The sequence below is a fragment of the Ambystoma mexicanum genome, chromosome 2p, assembly GCF_040938575.1.
Source record: "Ambystoma mexicanum isolate Mex_15411 chromosome 2p, UKY_AmexF1_1, whole genome shotgun sequence".
Classification (NCBI taxonomy): Eukaryota; Metazoa; Chordata; class Amphibia; order Caudata; family Ambystomatidae; genus Ambystoma; species Ambystoma mexicanum.
The window spans coordinates 181,121,892-181,141,541 of NC_090923.1; the positions used below are offsets into that span (position 1 = coordinate 181,121,892).

Genomic DNA, 19,650 nt, shown 5'->3' on the forward strand with positions numbered 1-19,650 from the left:
TTTCTGCCTCTGAGGTAGTGTTCTGAAAAAAGACCGGCAGGGAGATCGACTGATTCAGATGGAATTCAGTTACCACCTTCGGTTGGAAAGCAGGATTCATCCGTAGGATTACCTTATCCTTGTGAAAGACCAAAACGGGATGCTCCACCGACAAGGCCTGGAGCTCACTCACCCACCTCGCTGACGTAACAGCGACCAAAAAGGACACTTTCCAGGATAGATACTTGAGGTCCACCGTGGCCGTTGGTTCAAAAGGCTTATGGCACAACGTCCTCAGGACTACATTTAGATCCCACGGCGGGTGTGGACTACGAATTGGAGGGTAGAGGCGTGTCAAGCCTGCAAAATGCCTAACCACTGGATTACACAGAGAGTAAGAACATTGGTCCGTAGAAAGATAAGCAGAGCCGCTGAAAGGTAAGTTCTGCATGACACAACGTGAACACCCGACTCTGCTAGGAAGGATACGAAGGACAGCACTGTGTCAATCGTAGCCCCCCTTGGATCCAACTGTTTTTCCAAACACCAATGACAGAACCTGAGCCATTTACTTCTGTATTGGGATCTAGTCGAGGGTTTCCTGGCTGCTTGGATAATACGCATGTTATCCGCAGACAAGTTAAGATGATCTAAAGACTTGAACTCAGGCACCAATGCCGCCAAGCTTAGCGATTGTGGGGAGGGGTGCCACATCCGCTGTTCCCCCTGATGAAGAAGATCGGGGTCACTGGTAACCTGATCGGCGGATACACCGACAGGTGTTGAAGTTATGAGAACCAAAACCTGGCCGGCCACCACGGGGCTATGAGTAGAAGGGAACAGTTCACCAAGTTCTTCAGCTTACAAATTGCTTGATGGACAAGAGGCGAGAAGGCGTAAGCTCTCATGTTATGCCATGGAATCTCAAGAGCATCCTATGCAAGTGCGTCCAGTCCCGAATGAGCGGAGAAAAGGACTGATGGGCGATGCGTGGGGCGGAGCCAAGGAGGGCAGGGTTACGGCCTCGTGCCGGGCCCCGCGCAAGAAAGAGAGGAAGGACACATTTTTGAAAAATAATTTTTGGATGCTTTTTGCAAAGTGCTCCGGTCCCGTCCCACAGGACGCAGAGATGTCCCATAAGTATGGAGGAAAGGTGATGGGACGTAGGAGTACACCAATATGTTAAAGGCACTGCACGTAACATAATAGTGACGAAGTGACAGGCGTTTATAGATGTTACGATCTTAACCATGGAACAATTTGAGCGCCAAAAATCACATTTCCTTACTGTGTCCATAAATGCTTTGCAAAGCGGAGCTACTTTTTCATAATAAGTAATTTATTTATTCATTCAGACCCTCAATGTGGCTTTTGGATAGAAAAATAAGATGTTGCTCACAACGTACTAATCTTTACTGAGCATTAGGTGGTAATCATCTGCTGCCTCCTCAATTGATAAATAAACACTACTCTATTCCTCGCGTCGTCACATTTCCTGTGCATCCCATTTCCAATACAAAGGTTCCCATTTCCTGCTACCCCAGTCATCCATTAAATAAACAGGTTGCTCCCTTCCCAGAGAAATTTAAAAAGAAATGTACCCATAGCCACTCATCTACTGACCCCGCCCCCCACTTAAATAACCACATCATCCTAGTACCTCTGTTACAGGCACATGGTGCAGCGTTCCACACTGGTGGCAAGGATCCCCGAAGAGGATGAAGGTGGCTTGGGGTGGTGAAGGTGGCTCAGACCCTTCTCCCTCCACCGGTCACCACAGGTTGTTGTCAGAGAGCTAAAGAAGACCCTCCCAGAAAGGGTGGTATGGTACTGTTTATTTATATAGCGCCTATACACAGGCAAGTGTTTCAAAACGCTCAAGGAGGGTGGGAACACAGGGAAAATACAACAGTCGCTCAGCGCCCTTGACAAACGGAGAAGATAATAGCCTGCACAGGCAGAGTAAGTGCATAAAATATATTTAACAGTGTGGGATAAAGCAAATAGGCCTGATGGCGTTTATGCATTTTTAACAGTCAAATTAGGGGTGAAGACAGGGGAGAAACAGACAGACGATCTTCAGGCGTTGTGCGTACGGATCGAGCAAGGGCACAGAGGGTCATAGGGAGGGGCGGGTCAAGTGCACCCAGTCGGTTCAGACCGGGATAAGGGCAGAGAGAGCCACTCACTTGGTTTAATTTCTCAGTGCGTTGAGTGTGGGTGGGGTGTAGGGCCCTGAGGCAAGTGCGAGAGAGGAAATGGCGGGGGCGCGAGGGACCAGTGAGACTCTGAGGTACACCAGGCGGCCAGTCAGCATGCTGAAAGGAATAGGAGGGAGAGAGGGAAAGGCAGAACTAGGTGAGCAGGGTAGAGGGAGAGAGAGAAGGAAGAGAAGAAGAGGAAGGCCTTGAGGTGTTTCTGGAATTTCAGGAGATCCGGCTCAAGACGTAGGGCGGCAGGGAGGCTATTCCAGAGGGAGGCACCTGCAGAGGATAGGAATCTCCCACCAAATCTCTGCTTGGAGAACCGGCTCACTCGCAGAAGGTTGGAGGTAGATGAGCGGAGGGCTCGTGAGGGACAGTATTTAGGTAGGCAGCGTTGAAGGTGGGTGGGTCCCAGGCCCCAGAACGCCTTGTGTACAATGCAAAGGGTCTTGAATTTGATCCTTGCAGCCACGGGGAGCCAGTGGAGGGATTTCAGTGCCGGAGAGATGCGGGGCCAGGGCTTGAGGCCAAGAATAAGTCTTGTGGTTCTGTTCTGGATGAGTTGCAGAGAGCGCAGGGCAGAAGAGGGGAGGTTGAGGAAGAGGCTGTTGCAATAGTCCAGCCTGGAAAGAACCAGGGCTCTGGAGACAGTGAGCCCCTGGGGGAAAGTGAGAAACGGTAGAGTACCCCTGAGGTGAGATGTCTGAAATGTGAGAGGAGAAGGAGAGAGTGGAATAAAACACAACCCCAGGGTTTCTCGCTTCGCAGGTGGGTGCAGGGCCAAGGGAGGAAGGCCAGAATGAAAGTGGGAAAGCAAGAGTCTTGGTGGCGTTGAGGCAAAGGTTGTTTGGAGCACACCATGACTAAATAGCGGACAGTCAGATATGAGCATGGAGGAGGAGACGGAGGGTAGCCTGAAAGATAGTTGCGTGTCATCCGCATAGCACTGGAAGCTAGAGGTGAAGGTGGCAATCACCCATGCCAGGGCAGCCATGTAGACGTCGAAGAACCAGAGGGATAGGTGGGATCCCTCGGGAACGGCCACAGGTTGAGAGTGATAGTAAGGTGAAAGAGTGAAAGGCTTAGAGTTCCACCTGGGATGGATGGTCTCAGAGGAAGGAGGTTAACCATGCCAAAGCCTGACCTGTGATTGCCAGGATGTCACGGAGATGTGTGATCAGTATGTTGTGGTTGACCGTGTCAAAGGCAGAGGAGAGGTCAAGGAGAATGAGGATAGATGGGGTGTTGGTGTCAAGATTTGAGAGCAGGTCTTCACGGATGTTCAGAAGAGCAGTTTCCGTGCCTCTGGATTCTCTGAAGCCAGATTGATGATTGTGGAAGCAACCAATAGATTCAGCATGTAGGGTCAGTTGAGAGATAGCCAGTTTCTCCAGGCGTTTGCCCAGGATGGGAGACATGGAGATAGGGTGGTAGTTTGCCGGTATGGAGGGGTTGGCAGAGGGTTTCCTTGAGCAGAGGGTGCACAAGGGAGTGCTTCAGTTTAGTTAGGAAAGCTCCAGTGGAGGAGGAGACATTACAGAGATCAGCCAAGGCTGGGGCGAGGGAGTCAATATTGTCCTTAATGGTTTTTGAGGGGCAGGGGTCCACCTGTTTAGATGAAGCCTTCATAGATCGGGCATGTCTGGTAACCTGATCCGGTGTGACAGGTGAGAAAGAAGAGAGGGTAAGTGGAGGGGGGGCCAAGGGAGGGTCCGGTGTTGGTGTATGCTGTGGTGTGGAAGAGATGGTGGAAAGGATGTCTTGGGTTTTTGTGGTGAAGTGTGCGGCCAGGGCCAAGCAAAGGTCCTTGGGAGGTGTGATGGAAGAAGAAGATGCAGCTGCAGGATTGGCCAGCTCCTTGCAGACTTTGAAGCGTTTGGCCGTGTTTGATGCTGCAGAGATGCAGGCTTGGATAAAGACTCTTTTCTTGGTGCGGATGCAGAGTCGATAATGCCTTTGAAGGAGGCGGCAGGCCAGTTTGTCAGATGGTTCGCCCGACGCATTCCATTTCTGCTTAGTTGCCCTACACTTGCATTTAAGGCCGGCCAGGTCGGAGTGGTACCAAGAAGTGCCCTTTTTGGAAGGCTTCAGTCGGACCCTCATGACATGGGCAAGAGTATCAAGGGTGGGAGATGGTAGTGCGAGGGTGCTGCTCCAGTCCCCAGCACCATGCTCATCCTCTGCCTCTCTCTCTCTAGGAGGCGTCCTATAATATGGGCATGAATCGAAAGAGGCATAACTGCTCCCCTTCACCATCTGCTTCACAAGCCACTCTGCATTGGAAGCAAGGTGGGAGAACTGGGTGCAAGGAGATAAAGCCACCGCGAGCAATAGATTGCACCATTTAAGTGTCTTTGCACTCTCATATGGCATCTGACCTGGTGCAGGAATTTGCATTCCTCTCATTGCAGCCTAGGCAATTGATGGCAGTGCCTTTTAAATGGAGTACGTACCCAAGCATATCATAGCAGTACTTGGCAAATGGTGCGAGTACCTAGGAATACGATAACATCTGGATTTATGTTGGTTATGTATCATCTTGCCATTGCCCCAGCCTCCTGCTACACCTGGCATGTGCGTGAACACCTTTTCAATGCATATGCTAAAACCTATCAGCTTTTTGTTAATGCTCGATATCAATATTATTTGAGGACAAAAACTATTTTGGTGGCCCTCATGTCCCACTAAATCCTAAACCGGATTATGTTGTGGCACTGAGAATGTCTGATCCATATGAATGGCAGTGGTGTACTCACGGTCCAGAATGACATCCCGGGCTTTGTAGAGCTCTAGTTCTTCTAGCAGCACCAGCAATTCATGGACAGTTGCTGCCCTTTGACCCCACCACCACATCAGCTCCCGTGTGACACTGACCCCCATCTTCTCCATTGATTTTATTCTTCTCAGTGCCGTCTGATCGCCTATCACGTGGGAAGCTGAAAAAGTGAAACAGATCATTACCCATCACAACATTTTCTAAGAAGCTAAGATTTGAGAACAAGCAATGCGTTTGTCTTTTTAAATAATTATTTTAAAGTAAAAACAAAACTGTAGGTTTATTATGTATTTGTATTTAAACCCCTTCATTTATAAATTTCCCATAATATAAGAATCCACCAAAGAACGTTCTTAATTCAGAATGAAATATTGCACAATGTGCTATGCAATGTGACGATGTATGCAGTAAATTATGACAAGATCCACACACAAGTAAAAATAAAGAGAATTCGTATTTAGCCATTTTCTTATCGGGTGATTTGTAGAATACTAGAAATCATTAACATAAAAATAAAGCAGCAAAGGAAGAAGGAATACCAAGAAATAGCTTCCATTCCATCAGAAAAATATTGCAATGCGCCATGTAAGCTGGATTCCAGCCAGGATCAAGAGGTTGGGGTTGGGGTGTAATTGAGGCTGGTAACAAGTTACAAACAGTTTGAGTCTTTATTAAGGATACAAACTAACTGAAGAATGAGGCAGGAAAAAAGTACTTTAATTATTTCACTAAAAGCTGAAGGATAGCGGACGTGAACTCACGACAGTTGGTGCCTCAACAATGTGACCTCCCAAGAAAATACATAATGAGCCTTTGATTTGATATAAGCAAGGGAGGTGGATAGAAAGTCTATATAAGGTGTGAAAGTTGAAGCACTCACAGGATTGAATCCAGGTAGGGCTGACTCAGCCCTTTTTACTTCGCAGATCGATACATTAAGTAACATTAAATTGGGTAATATAAACCACAAATATCAGAGCGCTTAGAAGCAGGAACAATGGCATTTAGTGCTATGTAAAAACCTAAAGACTGTTATTTTTATAACAAAAAGGACCAAGTCTTTGACTATAAAGAACTCACAGGAAGTGGATATTAAAATAATAAAATAGGCATAAAAGTAATCCATAGCTGCGAAATCGTGTAGTAGCTTATAAAATGGCTCTGCATATTAAATATTTTCCTAAATATGTGTGCAACCTGCAGTACCATGTTTGAATTTCTGAAGAGCGGACTCAGCCATTTATCGTTTAGAGGCCGATAAATGGAGCAGCATTATGCTGGGGAATTACAGCAATTATTACAGTATTTAGAAGAGAGAAATCCGGCATTAAGCGCCATACAAAAAAAAAGTTATTTTCATAATTTAAAACATTTACATAAGAGTTGCAAGAGTGGAGCAGTAGGGCCACATTTTCAATGTAGTGCAGGTCCTTAAGTTTGCCAGGACAAGATGAGGGTCAGCTGCAACAGAGTCCAACATATGTTCTTGAGCTGGGGCAGCCAACGCTATTTTACCTAAACACTTTGTGCTAAATATGGAAAAAAATAATCAATGACGATACTTCTCTTTCACAGTCAATGTCACCCCACATTTATAATCAGATCATCAGCATCAGACAATTTTAGTTAGATTATTTGCTTTGCAATACCCTGATGATAAAAACCCATATGTAAGAGAGAACAACGCGATTAGATGCTAACGGACCGATTTTTATTACATTTCATTTTATATTTGAATATTCTTATTTTAGGAGATTTTTTTTTACTTCTGATTAAACAAATTGTGCTCTCGCTCCTGCCTTGTAAAAAATCTCAACGCGAATGTTAGCCTACTCATTTAGTTACATAGCCAACACATATTGTATAAGGTTTCTTAGCTACTTGCGATTCTTGGCCTGCCCTGAACACTTCTGAGGTCCCACACCCAAGTACTCTTTCGCGACTCTTTAAGCCCCCCTCCATTTGTTATCCTACATAAAGCACTGCCAGTAGTGAACATTGCCCCAGAGGAGCCATGGTTCAAAACCCACTCTCATTTAAAAGACCCCACTTTTCTTCCCTGGCTTCCTGTCTATAGAAACTGGCCGTCCAGGGACTAGGAAAGCACAGAAAAGAGCTTTGTCCTACTGTTTTATTGGACATGGTTTTATCACATATGTCCAGGTCTACCCAGGCACTGTGATGACCACTGAAGTCTTAAAAGCCTGATAACCACTGCTGAGGCAAAGGCAATGCTCAGTGTGCTTAAGCATTTTGCACAAAGCCTGAGACTACTGTGGTGGTGATTTGACACAACATTATAAAAACTTTGTAAACATAAAAGGGAGAAACCAAAATTGAAAAAGTTGCTGAATTTTCAAGAAGTCAAGGAGTTGCACAATAAACTACAATATGCTCTCAGGTCTCAGTCTTAAAGTCTTAAAGGTTGCACAATATTACCTACCTGTGTTTAAGGTTGATCTATTGTGTTAGAATATATAATCAGCAGCCACACTTTATCTTTTGATATATTTTTTAATATTCGGTAGTAGATGTATATGTATATTCAAGAACAATTCTTTAAAAACTTCTTAAAGTGCTATGAACAACTTTCTAGTCAGAGTGTCTAAAACAATACAGTTATATTATACTGGCTTATTATATTATTATTAAGGAATGGTTTGCTTCCCTAAATTGCGCACACATCAACACAAATCTAAAGAAGCTTATTTAAGCAATATTTAATCCAAGGAAAAAACAGCCGACACGTGTTTCGAGCAATGAAGCTCTTTTTCCAAGGCTGTACACAATTACAAAATTAATATACATGTTTAACAATCCCATGTTTTGGTAAACAAAATAGATAGACCCAAAATCCACAACAATCAGAAGGGCAAAGGGGTAATGCATTTCAACCAAATCATTTTTTGATAAGTACCCAACATAACATTTGGTAAAACAAATCGAGAATTGGTCAATAATACCACATATGTAAAAAAACAATATACATTTTTCATCAGAGAATTATGAATTTGTGAAAAATTGAATATATGAAAACAGAAGAATTATAAGGTTTACAAATACCACACGTAGCAGGACATGACAAAAGAAAAAAGAAAAAGATGAGAAAAATATAATTGGATTAGATAGTGATTGAAACCGCTTGTGTGTGTTCTAAAACTGCATGAGCGCCCCATGTATTTTAACAATAGAGGGCAGAATTCGCCTGAAAATAATTAACTGTTACCTTCTGGAGGCTTGGTTGTTAATTATTTGCTAGGAGAGAAAGAGGAACTTTCAGTATTGTTTGATTCAAAAAAGGGGGGGAAAGAGTTTTTGAAAATCCATGTATATAGCGATGGAAATCATTAATATAACGAAATAGAGACCTTACCAGTTAATTATAGAAAATATATGCTCGGGTGATTTCACCAGCTCCACTGAAAAAAGTAAATTGCAAGTTTTAAGGCACTTGCCTAGCATGCAACGTGGCCAAAGAGCAAAATAGTTAGCTGATTAATGCGTATAAGCACGTACCTATATAGTAGTAGTTGCAATATAGTGATCTGACCATAGCAACAGCAATTGTAAACAAAGGCACGACCGGCAGGGAGACGACATCATTTCCCAGGGAAGAAAAAGAAAAGACACACACACATATTAGGTGTCTATCCATCACACGTTTAAACGCAAAGAAAGTAGACATCCACATGCGCATGGCCCCTGCTTCCAGCTAGTCTGCAGGGGTCTGCGCGAAAGGACGCACTCACCGGCGTTTCCGCACAGCGTCTGAGAAAGCAGCAGTGTGTGCGCTGAGGCTCCAGTTAAATGGAACCTGGGATACATCACGTTGGTCACATTTGGAAATACGACGGCCATATTGAAGGTACCTATCGCTGAATGCGAATGAATGTAAAGCTGGAAAGGAGCTAAACTGAAGAGGACAAGGCTAATAAAGGCGACCAAAAGAAACCCGGTTATTTCACTGACAACATAAAGATATTGTCACAATTCCAACTTATAATACATCCAGCGTTGGTGCTTGGGGCAGATTTTTCCGGATCCGTGATCCGGCCAAAAATGTCTTCCTGGATCTGGGAAAACATTCAAGAACAGCTTTGTATATTTCAAAGATGTGCATAGTAGTGGCCCCTCATAAGCACTTTTTGGGAGCATTACATTGGGACATTGTAAAGTCAAGTGGTGTTATATAGCGCTCTTCTGCCAATAATGTTTGCCTTACTGAGCATGGCTCTGTAAGGAAGGAAGCAGATGCAGACACATTTGGTGCTGATGGCTGCAGGTTGGAAGTACCTGTTACTTGTGTGTTTTCTTATAAAAATATCCAAGTTGTTTGTGGTTGGTACCGACTGGGGAGGAAGCCATATGAGCATCCCCAGGATAGTGGAGTGCAAAAACGAACAGCATGGTTGTTGATAGAAGATGGATAGGGTTTAAATCTGTTAAGTACACTAGACCTAGAAGGTCTACAGTAGGAGTGTGGGAAGTGTAACGATGCAAGATTTTAGTAGTGAGTAGTTAGTTGAGGGATGAGGGGCGCAGAGAGTGGGGGCAAGGGTGTTGTCACTTCCTTGCTCGTGGTGGTAGATTTCACCGAGAGTAAAGGTGAAGACCAGTGCCACGCAGGAGAGGTTCCACGAGTCAGCTTGGTTTACCGCAGATAGTAGTACAAAGAAGATCTGGTTAAGAGAAAAATTACCCATGAAGACAGTTGCATACTCAGAGTTGTGACCGATGAATCAAGGGAATTTGTCTATTCTCCCCAAGAAGGAACCCCCCCAACCCCTCCTGTGAGGCTAGGGAGGGGAGCCCGATGCGCAACACCCTAATAGGGGTCGTGGCTTATGGGAACTCACAAGGACTCCCGTTCCTGTGAGGAACTCCCTGGAACAAGAAACATGATGGCATATATGGAACCGTCAAACGTGTCCAATAATGATAAGTACCAATACTGGGCTGAAGAAGAAGCAGCGAACAGATGCTCATATCCAGAAGAAATAGAAACTGTCTCTTTAAACAAAATTAACCAATTCACTGTGACGAGTAGATTAAAAGACAGGCACTTACCCGGTAGAGAGAGAGAGAAGAGGGATTAAAGGAAAGAGAGGAACATATGTCGAAGCAGGGGAGGTCCCCTGAGAACGTGAACCTAGGAGGAGGCGGAGCCGCAGCAGGACAAGGAGACTGCGAAATCCAAAGTTGCCAAGAAGCAGCGCACAGAAAGCTGAGAGACCTGCGTAGCGAGAGAAGCCGAAACAAGAGGGGCTTGAAAGGTGGTGGTGGCGTGACCCCGAGAGGGTTGTGGTGGGCAGCCTGCCCTCATAACAGTGCCGATGCCACCGCAGGGAACCCGCACCAAGCGGTGCAGTCCCCTTTGAAATATGGAGAAGCCAAGAAGAAGAGCGAAGAACCCCTAACAAGGACACTGAAGAGAATAGATTGATAGTGCGGTGGAGTAACTGAACAGAGGCAAGGCCTGTGAGAACCCCAGAGATGTTCCCTGATAATAAGGAAGGTAACAGGGGACATGGGAGGCATGCAAAGTCCACCGATGATCATTATATGCACCAGAGAACTTGTCTAAGTACGAATGAGACAATTTTGAAAGTAAACTTGATAAAACCTAACTGTGATAACCTGAGCAAGAGAATAATAATGTTCCCTAGATGATTGGTGAATTGAAGTGGAATATCCTTGCCAAATCTGAACTGTAATAACATGAGATAGAGAATCATTCACCTCCCCTTCTACGGAACGTTATTATTCGCTTTCTCACATTATCACAGTTCAGATTTGACAAGGATATTACACTTCCATTCACCTCCCTTCTAGGGAACATTATTAAAGTGAAATGTCAATCAAGAACAATCTCAATGAAAGCAAGAAGAGATTAGAATCAAAATTAACGGATCTGAATACTTTGCAATGAGAGAAAGTGAATAATAGAGAGTCAAGGAGAGGTACTCAAAGTGGAAAGTAAATATACCAACCTGAGGAAAGAGATACACAAATTGATAAGAAGAGTCGCCAAAGACTATTGAAAAATCGTACACTAAAAATACATTCTTTGCAAATAAGAGGACAAATTCGGAAAGCACCCAGCAGGAGAAGGGAGCCTGTTTTTTTTTTTATAAGTGATAGGGTCAGATAGTATTCATTTTATGGATGGTGGACTTATTCTTTTAGGACATTCAGAGATGACTGACGAGCATATTAGTAAAGTAGGTAGTGCACACCACATAGCGATAGGCAAAATAGGCTTATTCTTATTTCTTTAATAAAGACAAGGGAGGGAAAATGTTTTCAAAGAGTCTGCGACCTTCTTCTGACCCTTTACAGCACCCTTTGTGAGGATCTCTTGTTTTCCATTTGTCGTGTTTGATTTTGACGCTGCTTAGCATGTTTTCTATGTAATCGGGTGAATCTTCTCTTGTGCCCGGTATTCAAGCAGGAGGGTCGATGTGGCTCTGTGACCTCATGACCTGAAATGGAGAGAGTCCTGTGGTTGTGTTGCGTGTGAGACAATGTGCAGGTACAGCTTGCAGGACTGTGAGAAAGGGATCTCTGTCTGATGCGGCAGTCAGCTGTAAACTGCCTTTTAAGAATCTACTTGCCCTTTCGACCGAACTGTTGGCTTGGGGATGACATAGGGCTGCTGCTTTATGCAGTCTTATCCAGTCATTTGGTAGAAAGGTTTGCATGTAAGTGGGGACTAACTGGACGCCGTTGTCTGTGACCATTTTACACCATGAGAACATTTCTACAAAGCTACATAATCAATGCCCCCCCTATGGCTTCAACGTACATTTCAAATATATGCTTCCACTGAATTCAGCTGACAAGACGCTAACCTGGAACAGGCAGGAAGGTGTGAGTCGAGTCGTGTATGGCATCTTTGCAGTGCAATTGTGAGGTCTGGTGTGTTGCAGGCCAGGTCATCACCAACGTAATGCAGCCAGACACCAAAGATCACATGATCTAGTGGTTATGGAGGAAGGTATATTCAGGGTATAAATGTCAACCTCACTATCGTACTCCGAGCTCAGTCCCTCCTCCTCACCTGAGCTGCTGGAGTGGTCAACGAGTATCTTCTTTCTTCCGCGTCTCTGAAATCCTTTTTTGTGTGCAGATACGATCTGCCGCGGGACGACGCCACAATGGTTGCCTGGAAGACCAGCAGACCAGTGACCCCGGTCCCGCGACAGCCAGTGAGGGGAAGAAGTCTTATGAGGCACAAAAACCACCTGAAATGTAGGCGTGGGGTGAATGGGCAGCGTCCTTCTCAGTAGGAGGACTCTGAGGGTATTTGTGTCCGGGAAGGGGGATGGTCCGTGGGAAGTCAATGGAGAACTGGACGAGGTTGTGTGGTAGCGCTCGGATATGGAGCCGAGCGCTGAAGGAAGCAGAGCCAACAGGTAGGCAAGAGGTCTCCAGGGCAGGGAGCACAATGGAGAGCACAGGGCAGAACAGCAGAAAGCAAAGGAGAGCCAGGGAATCCGAGCAGAACAGAAGAAAGGTGTTCTGAGCGGAACGGGAAAGAAAAGGGAAAGAGAGCAGAGCGGAAGAGAGGCAAGCCGAAGGCTCAGCAGAGCACAAGAGAAAACGTAGAGCGATGCACCAACAAGAGAAAGAGTAACTCACGGTTGCAACGTGCCGACTGCCGGAAAGACAGGAGAGAAGTACTTCCCGGCGGCGACCATGTTTCAAATGACTAGACCACCCAAGCAGAACGTGGCACAACGTAAAGGAACAATCAATGGCGGACCAGACGCGCCAGGAGGGAGAGCACATGACAGTATGTACCCCTCTTACCCGGGGATTACCAGGGTTTGCCTGGGTGAGCACCATGGAACTTGTGTATAAGATCTGGGGCATGAACGAAAGAACTGGGCTCCCAGGAATCCTCAGACGAGGGGTAGCCCTTCCAGGATACATGGGGCCTCATTACGACCCAGGCGGTAAGTTACCGCCTGGGCCGTGACTTTACCACCATGGCGTAAACTACGTTTACGCCATGGTGGTTGGCGGATTTACCGCCCCATTCCAACCTTGGCGGGGCGGTAAATCCCCATTTTCCCATTTTCCCTTCCCCATTCCCATTTTGCCCCATAGGGCATAATGGGAGTGGGGAAGGCGTTAATTACGCCACCGTAAATTACGGTGGCGTAATTAACATCAAGGTCCCTTAGCGCCATGGATTTTAACACCTGCTAAAAGCAGGTGTTAAAACCTCCATGGCGCTAAGGGACCTCGGAATCAGGCGGTAAGGGTCGGCGCTGTTTACGCCGCCGTAAAACCCTTACCGCCTGAGTCGTAATGAGGCCCATGATATTCCAGGCGTCCTCTTCTGTAGCGCAAATCACACATTTGTGAGACTTCGTAGTCCCCCGTGCTGGGTAGTGCCTCGGAGGGGGAACTGCTGATGAGTAATGCAACACTGTTGGTCTTGGATGGGCGCAAAAGGGACGAATGAAATACGGGGTGAATACACCCCAGACTCTTGGGAAGTCTGAGGCAGAAGACCACCGGATTGATCTGGGAAATTATCTCAAATACTGCTCTAAGGTCCCGTTCATCCGCTCGGTCTAGCCATTGGTTTGTGGATGGAATCCCGATGACAGGGCCCTGTCAATGTCGAGCCTGGAGCACAAAGCTTGCCAAAACCGGGGAGTGTATTGGCTACCCCTGTCCCACACAATCTTTTCCAGAAGGCTGTGTAGGCGAAAGATGTCACGGATAAACACCTCGGCCATGACTGAGGCCGATGGGAGACCGGACAAAGGGGAGAAGTGTGCCATCTTAGTGAAGGAGTCGATGATGACCATGACACATGTGCAGCTTTGTGAGAGGGGGAGATCAACAAAGTCAGTGGATATGTGACTCCAGGGTACTGTTGGCAGGGGTGCTTGTTCTAGTAGTCCGATGGGCTTCTGTGTGCGGTGTTCGCTTCCCGGACAAGTGCTGCGCGATTTGGTGTACTGTTCCACATCGGACGCCTATCCAGGCCAGTAGAAGGAACGCCTGACAAGGTCATCCGTCCCTTTCTTGCCTCAATGACCGGCAGTGCTATGGTCGTGGCACCAAGCTAGTACCTTAAGGTGGAGATCTTCTTGAGGAATGAACAGTTTCTGAGTTATGAAAAGGAGACCGTCCTTTATTTATTTATATAGCGCGCAGACAGCCCAGGGGCATTGTGGCGCTGTTACTTGCAGGAACTTAGTTACAGGGGGTACAGGATTGGTAGCAGTAGTTGGCACATTATGATTGCTACAAACATATGAGTCATTACAGCTCATGCATCTTTGGTTATTACATTACAGACAGTTGATTGGCACACATGGTGCTGCAAAGACCTTATGTGAGGAGGGTGCTTTTCATAGCTTTCCGAAAGGCAGTGAGGGAGGGCTCACATCGGATTGTGGGAGGTAGGGCATTCCAGTGTGATGGTGTGAGATAAGGGAACCTGGAACCTCCAGCTCTGGCTCTTTTTACTAGTGGTACAGAGAGCATGTTGGTATATGGTGACCTGGTTGGCCTTGCGGAGGATACAGGGTGGATTCTTTGTGAGAGGTAGACGGGGGCGGTGAGGTGGATGCACTTGTGGGTCAGTGTCAGAGCTTTGAAGATGATTCTTTCCCTTATTAGTAGCCAGTGGGCTAATTTTCTGGCCTCAGAGGTGTGTTCTCTTTTCATAATACCTTGGGCAGCGTGGAGGGCATTGTTCTGTACGATTTGTAACCTTTCCAGGTTTTTGTTGGAGGTTCCTAGGAAGAGTACATTGCAATAATCTAGCCTAGAGCCGGTGATTGCTCTGGCTATGTTTGTGCAATTCTCTTTGGAGAGGAAGGGTCTGACTGCGTTGTTTGGCGTGGTTCGCAGCTGAGGAGGCTATTGCGTTGACTTGTCTGTCCATGGAGAGGTTGGAATCCAAGTAGACACCAAGAGTTTTGACCAAGTCTGAGACAGGTATTTTAATGGAGTCGATAGTGAAATGACTGAATTGGGAGTCTAGCATTTTTAGCGTGTCGGGGGAACCTACCAGGAGGAGTTCTGTCTTGTCGGAGTTGAGGCATAGTCCATTGTCTGCCATCCAGGCTTGGATGGTGTTGTAGAGGTTGCTGAGGGTCAGTGAGCCAGTGTCATAGTTGCCAGTGAGGGTGAGGAGGATCTGGGTATCATCAGCGTAGTTCGTGTAGGAGATACCCATGGCGTCGAGGATGAGGAAGAGGGGTCGTGTGAAGATGTTGTAGAGAGTGGGGGAGAGGCAGGAGCCTTGGGGCACACCACAGAGGATGATGGTGGATGAGGCGGAGGCTAAGTCAGAGAATACTTGCATGGTTCTGTCTTGTAGGAAGGATGTGATCCATGCTGTGGCTTCAGGGGAGAATTTAGCGGTGGCAGAGAGGTGGTGGCATAGGACGTCATGATCTACAAGGTCGAAGGCTGCTGATAGGTCGAGAAGTAGGAGGAGTGCTGGTTTGCCCATGTCTCTGGCGTCGTCGATCTGGTTTTTCAAATAAGTGGTCTTCGACATGTGTGCCTGCTTTGTTGGGCAGTTTGGGCAGGGCAAGGATGGTGGCCGCCTTCATCTCCTGGAGGAAAGTAAAGTAGAGACTTGCAAGATGATTCTATTCCTGGGGAAGAATGCCTCATGTCTGCCTTCGGTGGAATGCTCAGAGGGACACAGGCGGGAAAGGGCATCCGCTATCAGGTTCTGGCTCCCGGGTAAGTATGTGATTTCGAAGTCATACTGGGCAAAGAAGTGCGCCCAGCGAGCCTGGGGGGAATTGATGCATTGCATACGTTGAAGCACCTTAAGGTTCTTGTGGTCGGTTCTGATATCTAATGGATGAGCACCACCTTGAAGGAGATGTCTCTACTCTTCGCAAGCTATCTTCATGTCGAGGAGCTCCCTTTCGATTACCGAATAGTTGCTCTGATTGGTTGTCAACGTTTTCGACAGATAGGCCACCGGATGTTCCACACCTTCATGCTCCTGCAGAAGGACAGCGCCCACCGCACTGGCAGAGGCATCCGCTTCAACGATGAAAGCCTTAGACTGATCGGGCCGGCCGAGTATGGGGGCAGAACAGAACATGTCCTTGAGCTTGTTGAAGGCCGCACCAGCGTCTTCCGTCCACTGAAAGGGCCTGGTAGATTTCTTGAGTAAGTTAGTGATGGGTAGAACCGTGTTGGAAAAGTTGTCTATGAACTTGCGGTAGAAATTCGCAAACCCAAGGAATCTCTGGATGTCTTTAGTGGAGGATGGAATAGGCCAACTACGGATGGCTGCGACCTTTTTGGGATCCATCATGATGCTGTCACTGGACAGGATGAAGCCTAAGTAGGGGACAGAAGAGACCCGAAACAGGCACTTTTTTCGGGTTTAACAAGAAGATGGTTTTCCTGCAAGCGTTGTAGGACAGTCCTGAGATGCTCTGAATGTTCTTGAGAAGAGGATGAAAACACTAGAATGTCATCTAAATAGATGCTGACGGGGTGGAACAAAAGGTCGGAAAAGAGGCAGTTCATAAAACGCTGGAATACAGCCGGTGCATTCACCAAACCGAAAGGCATGACTTTGCATTCATAGTGACCGTAGGGTGTCCTGAAGGCTGTTTTCCACTCGTCCACTTCTCGTATCCAGCTTGGAGAAGACAGAGGCGCCCTGTACGGTTCCAGAATGTCAGAAATCAAGGGCATCGGGTACCTGTCTCTGATGATGACCTTGTTAAGAGCCCTATAGCCGATCCATGGCCTGAGTTCGGTAGAATCCCTTTTAGAGACGAAGAACAAAGAAGCACCTTTGGGTGACTGAGACGGTTGGATGAGCCCGTTCTCTAAGTTGGCATTGAGGTACTTCCGTAAACGCCGTCTTCTCGGTAAGGGACAGGGAAAACATGCAGCAAAACGGAATTAAGGCATCTGGCACAAGATCTAAGGCGCAGTCCTCCAGGCAGTGGGGTGGCAAATCATGGACAGCCTTGTCTGTAAGACCTCATCAAACCACCTAAGATCTGGCGCTATGCAGTGAACCGTTTGTGTGTTCAGAGGATAAGGTGGAAGTGTCACGGTTTCGTAACTCATGTCGAGTAGGCAGTTCTGCTTGCAGTACGAAGAATGGAAACCTAGGCTGTTGTTGGTCCAGTCGATCCAGGGGTTGTGTTTCTGCAATCAGGATATAATCGGGAAATGTGCTGCTCGTATTATGACAAAAGACAGCTCTTCTGTATGTTGCAGTATGGTCACTTGGAGTTTCTCTGTGGAGTGTGTGATGGGTCCAGAGTTCAGGGGTGTGCCATCTACCCTTTTGACCTTCTGGTCTTCCTCTTTAGTTAAGCGGTGGATGCCCACATTGTTGGCTCATAGGGTGTCCATGAAATTACCAGTCGTCCCGCAGTCTATAAGGGCTAGTGTGTCGATCTTCTTCCTAAGGGCCAGCTGCAGGGGTACCACCATATGACGTGAAACTTGAGAGGGTGCTATAGCCAAAGAGACATAGGGACTGCTAGTTATGCCTCAGTTACCCATCCACCCTAGGACCGAGGTCGCTTGTCTCCTGGACGTCTTGGTGGCACCTCTGGGCAATTGCGGAGCAGGTGACTGGAGGAACCGCAATACATACAGAGCCCGGTGTCTCTCCGATATTTCCGCTCTTCAGGAGTTAGAGGTGCTCGGGCTGTACCAATTTGCATAGGTTCTTTTTGGGTTGCTGGACTGTAGGTGGAGCAGTCGCTGTGGGAGTGAGCTGAGTCCAAAGGACTCCTTGGTTCTTCCTCTTCTCAGTCTTGCATTCCCCCAGCCGAAACTCAATCTGGAGGACAGTGGATATCAATTTTCGGAGAATGAGGAGGGACGTGGGATCCTGGCTAGCTCGTCCTCGAGTTCCTCCGTGAGTCTGCACCGGAATATGCTAAACTGTGCCTGTTCAGGCGAACCGGCCTCTGCTGCAAGGCGTTTGAAATGGGTTATGTACGAGAGAAGGTTTGTCGACCCCTGATGTACGTCCAACAGCTCCTTGCAAGCCATTAAAGTGATCTCTGGAGGCTCAAAGGTTTGCTTGAAGAAGGCGAGAAAAGCCCCATAATCATGCAACACTGGACTGTTGCATGATTATGGGTCATGCCAGGGCATTGCCGGCTAGATCTGAGATCATGAAGCCCACACTGGCATGTTCGGAGGCGTAGGTGCTGGCCCTGAAAGCGAAGTGTACCATACAAACCTCTATGAATTCTTTTAGTTTTTTTGGGGAGCCGTCAAACGTCCTGGATGACAGGGCCATAGGAGGAAGATCTGCGGGGTGGTGGTCACGAGCAGAGACCAGTTACCGTAGAAGAACAAGTTACTTTCTTACCTGGTAAAGTTCTTTCGATGGGATGGTCCGACGACGTATTCCATATCTATGACAGGTAATGTCCACAGCTGTGCTGCTTCGGAAAATCGTTGGCGTCTGCATCCTGCGCCGACGTCGATACGCCGTCCCCGAGGACCTCCTCCGACGGCCGACGTCACCCGATGTGATAAGTAGGACGCACGACGCCCATAGCCTCAGTTATAGTTTTTTCCCAGAACGTGTGCCACCAGTCAGACACACAAGGCCTTGCGGAACGCAAGCTGCAATCGCAAAAGAAATTCTGCAGCGGGGAAGGCAGGGAGGGAGCGATATGAAATAAGTCGTCAGAGCATCCCATCGAAAGAACATTACCAGGTAAGAAAGTAACTTGCTCTTCGAGGGGATTGGGTCATCCGACGTATTGCATATCTATGACAGACTCCCAAAGCAGTACCAAGCAAGGAGGTGGGAAAGAATTTAGAATACAAATATAGCATGCCCAATCAAATTGCGGAATAGAGAACTGCCTTGCCAAAGGCCAAATCTTGCCCTCTGATGGAATCGAGGGAATAGTGACGTACAAAAGTATGTACTGAAGCCCAGGTGGCTGCATCACAGATGTGACGAATAGGAACTCCCCTCTGCAGGGCAGTAGACGCAGCCAATCCTCTGGTAGAATGGGCCCGCAAGCCAGCCGGAGGGTCCTTACCCGCCAAGCGGTAACACTCGGAGATAGCTAAAATAATCCAACGAGACAAAGTCTGTTTCGTCACAGCTTGTCCCAAACGCTTTCCAGCGTAACCAATGAAAAGTTGATCGTCCACTCTGACCCGGGACATGCGCGAAATATAAAAGCTCAACGCTCTCCGAGGATCAAGCCTATGGAGCCTCTCCTCTTCCTTACCAGGATGTGGAGGAGGATAGAACACCGGAAGAACAACCTTCTGGCTCAAATGAAATTCCGAAACCACCTTTGGAAGAAAAGAAGGACGAACTCTAAGGACAACCCTGTCCATGTGAAATACAGTGAAGGGTGGCTTAACTGAAAGTGCCTGTAACTCACTCACTCTGCGAGCGGAAGTAACCGCAACCAAAAACACAGTTTTTAGAGTTAACAGCCTCAAAGGGCAAGAATGTAAAGGCTCAAACCGAGCACCCATAAGAAACTTAAGAACAAGGTTCAAATCCCAACCTGGCACCAGAAAAGGTGACGGAGGGAACACATTAGTGAGCCCTTTCAAAAACTGCGAAATTAAAGGAATTTTAAAATAGGAACACTCTTCAGACGAGCGCTTAAATATGGACAGCGCCGCCAGGTAACCTTTAATGGTCCCCACTTGCAAGCCCCTGTGGGCCAA

General features: G+C 47.1%; 1 protein-coding gene across 1 annotated transcript in view; it reads right to left on the reverse strand.

The window, feature by feature from the left end:
• IRAK2 (interleukin 1 receptor associated kinase 2) overlaps positions 1–19,650 on the reverse strand; it is a 1,381,573-nt gene that overhangs the window by 1,138,698 nt on the left and 223,225 nt on the right. The window contains exon 2 of the mRNA XM_069643462.1: positions 4,940–5,119. Coding sequence (XP_069499563.1) covers positions 4,940–5,119 — 180 coding nt within the window. The remainder of the gene's footprint in view (positions 1–4,939; positions 5,120–19,650) is intronic.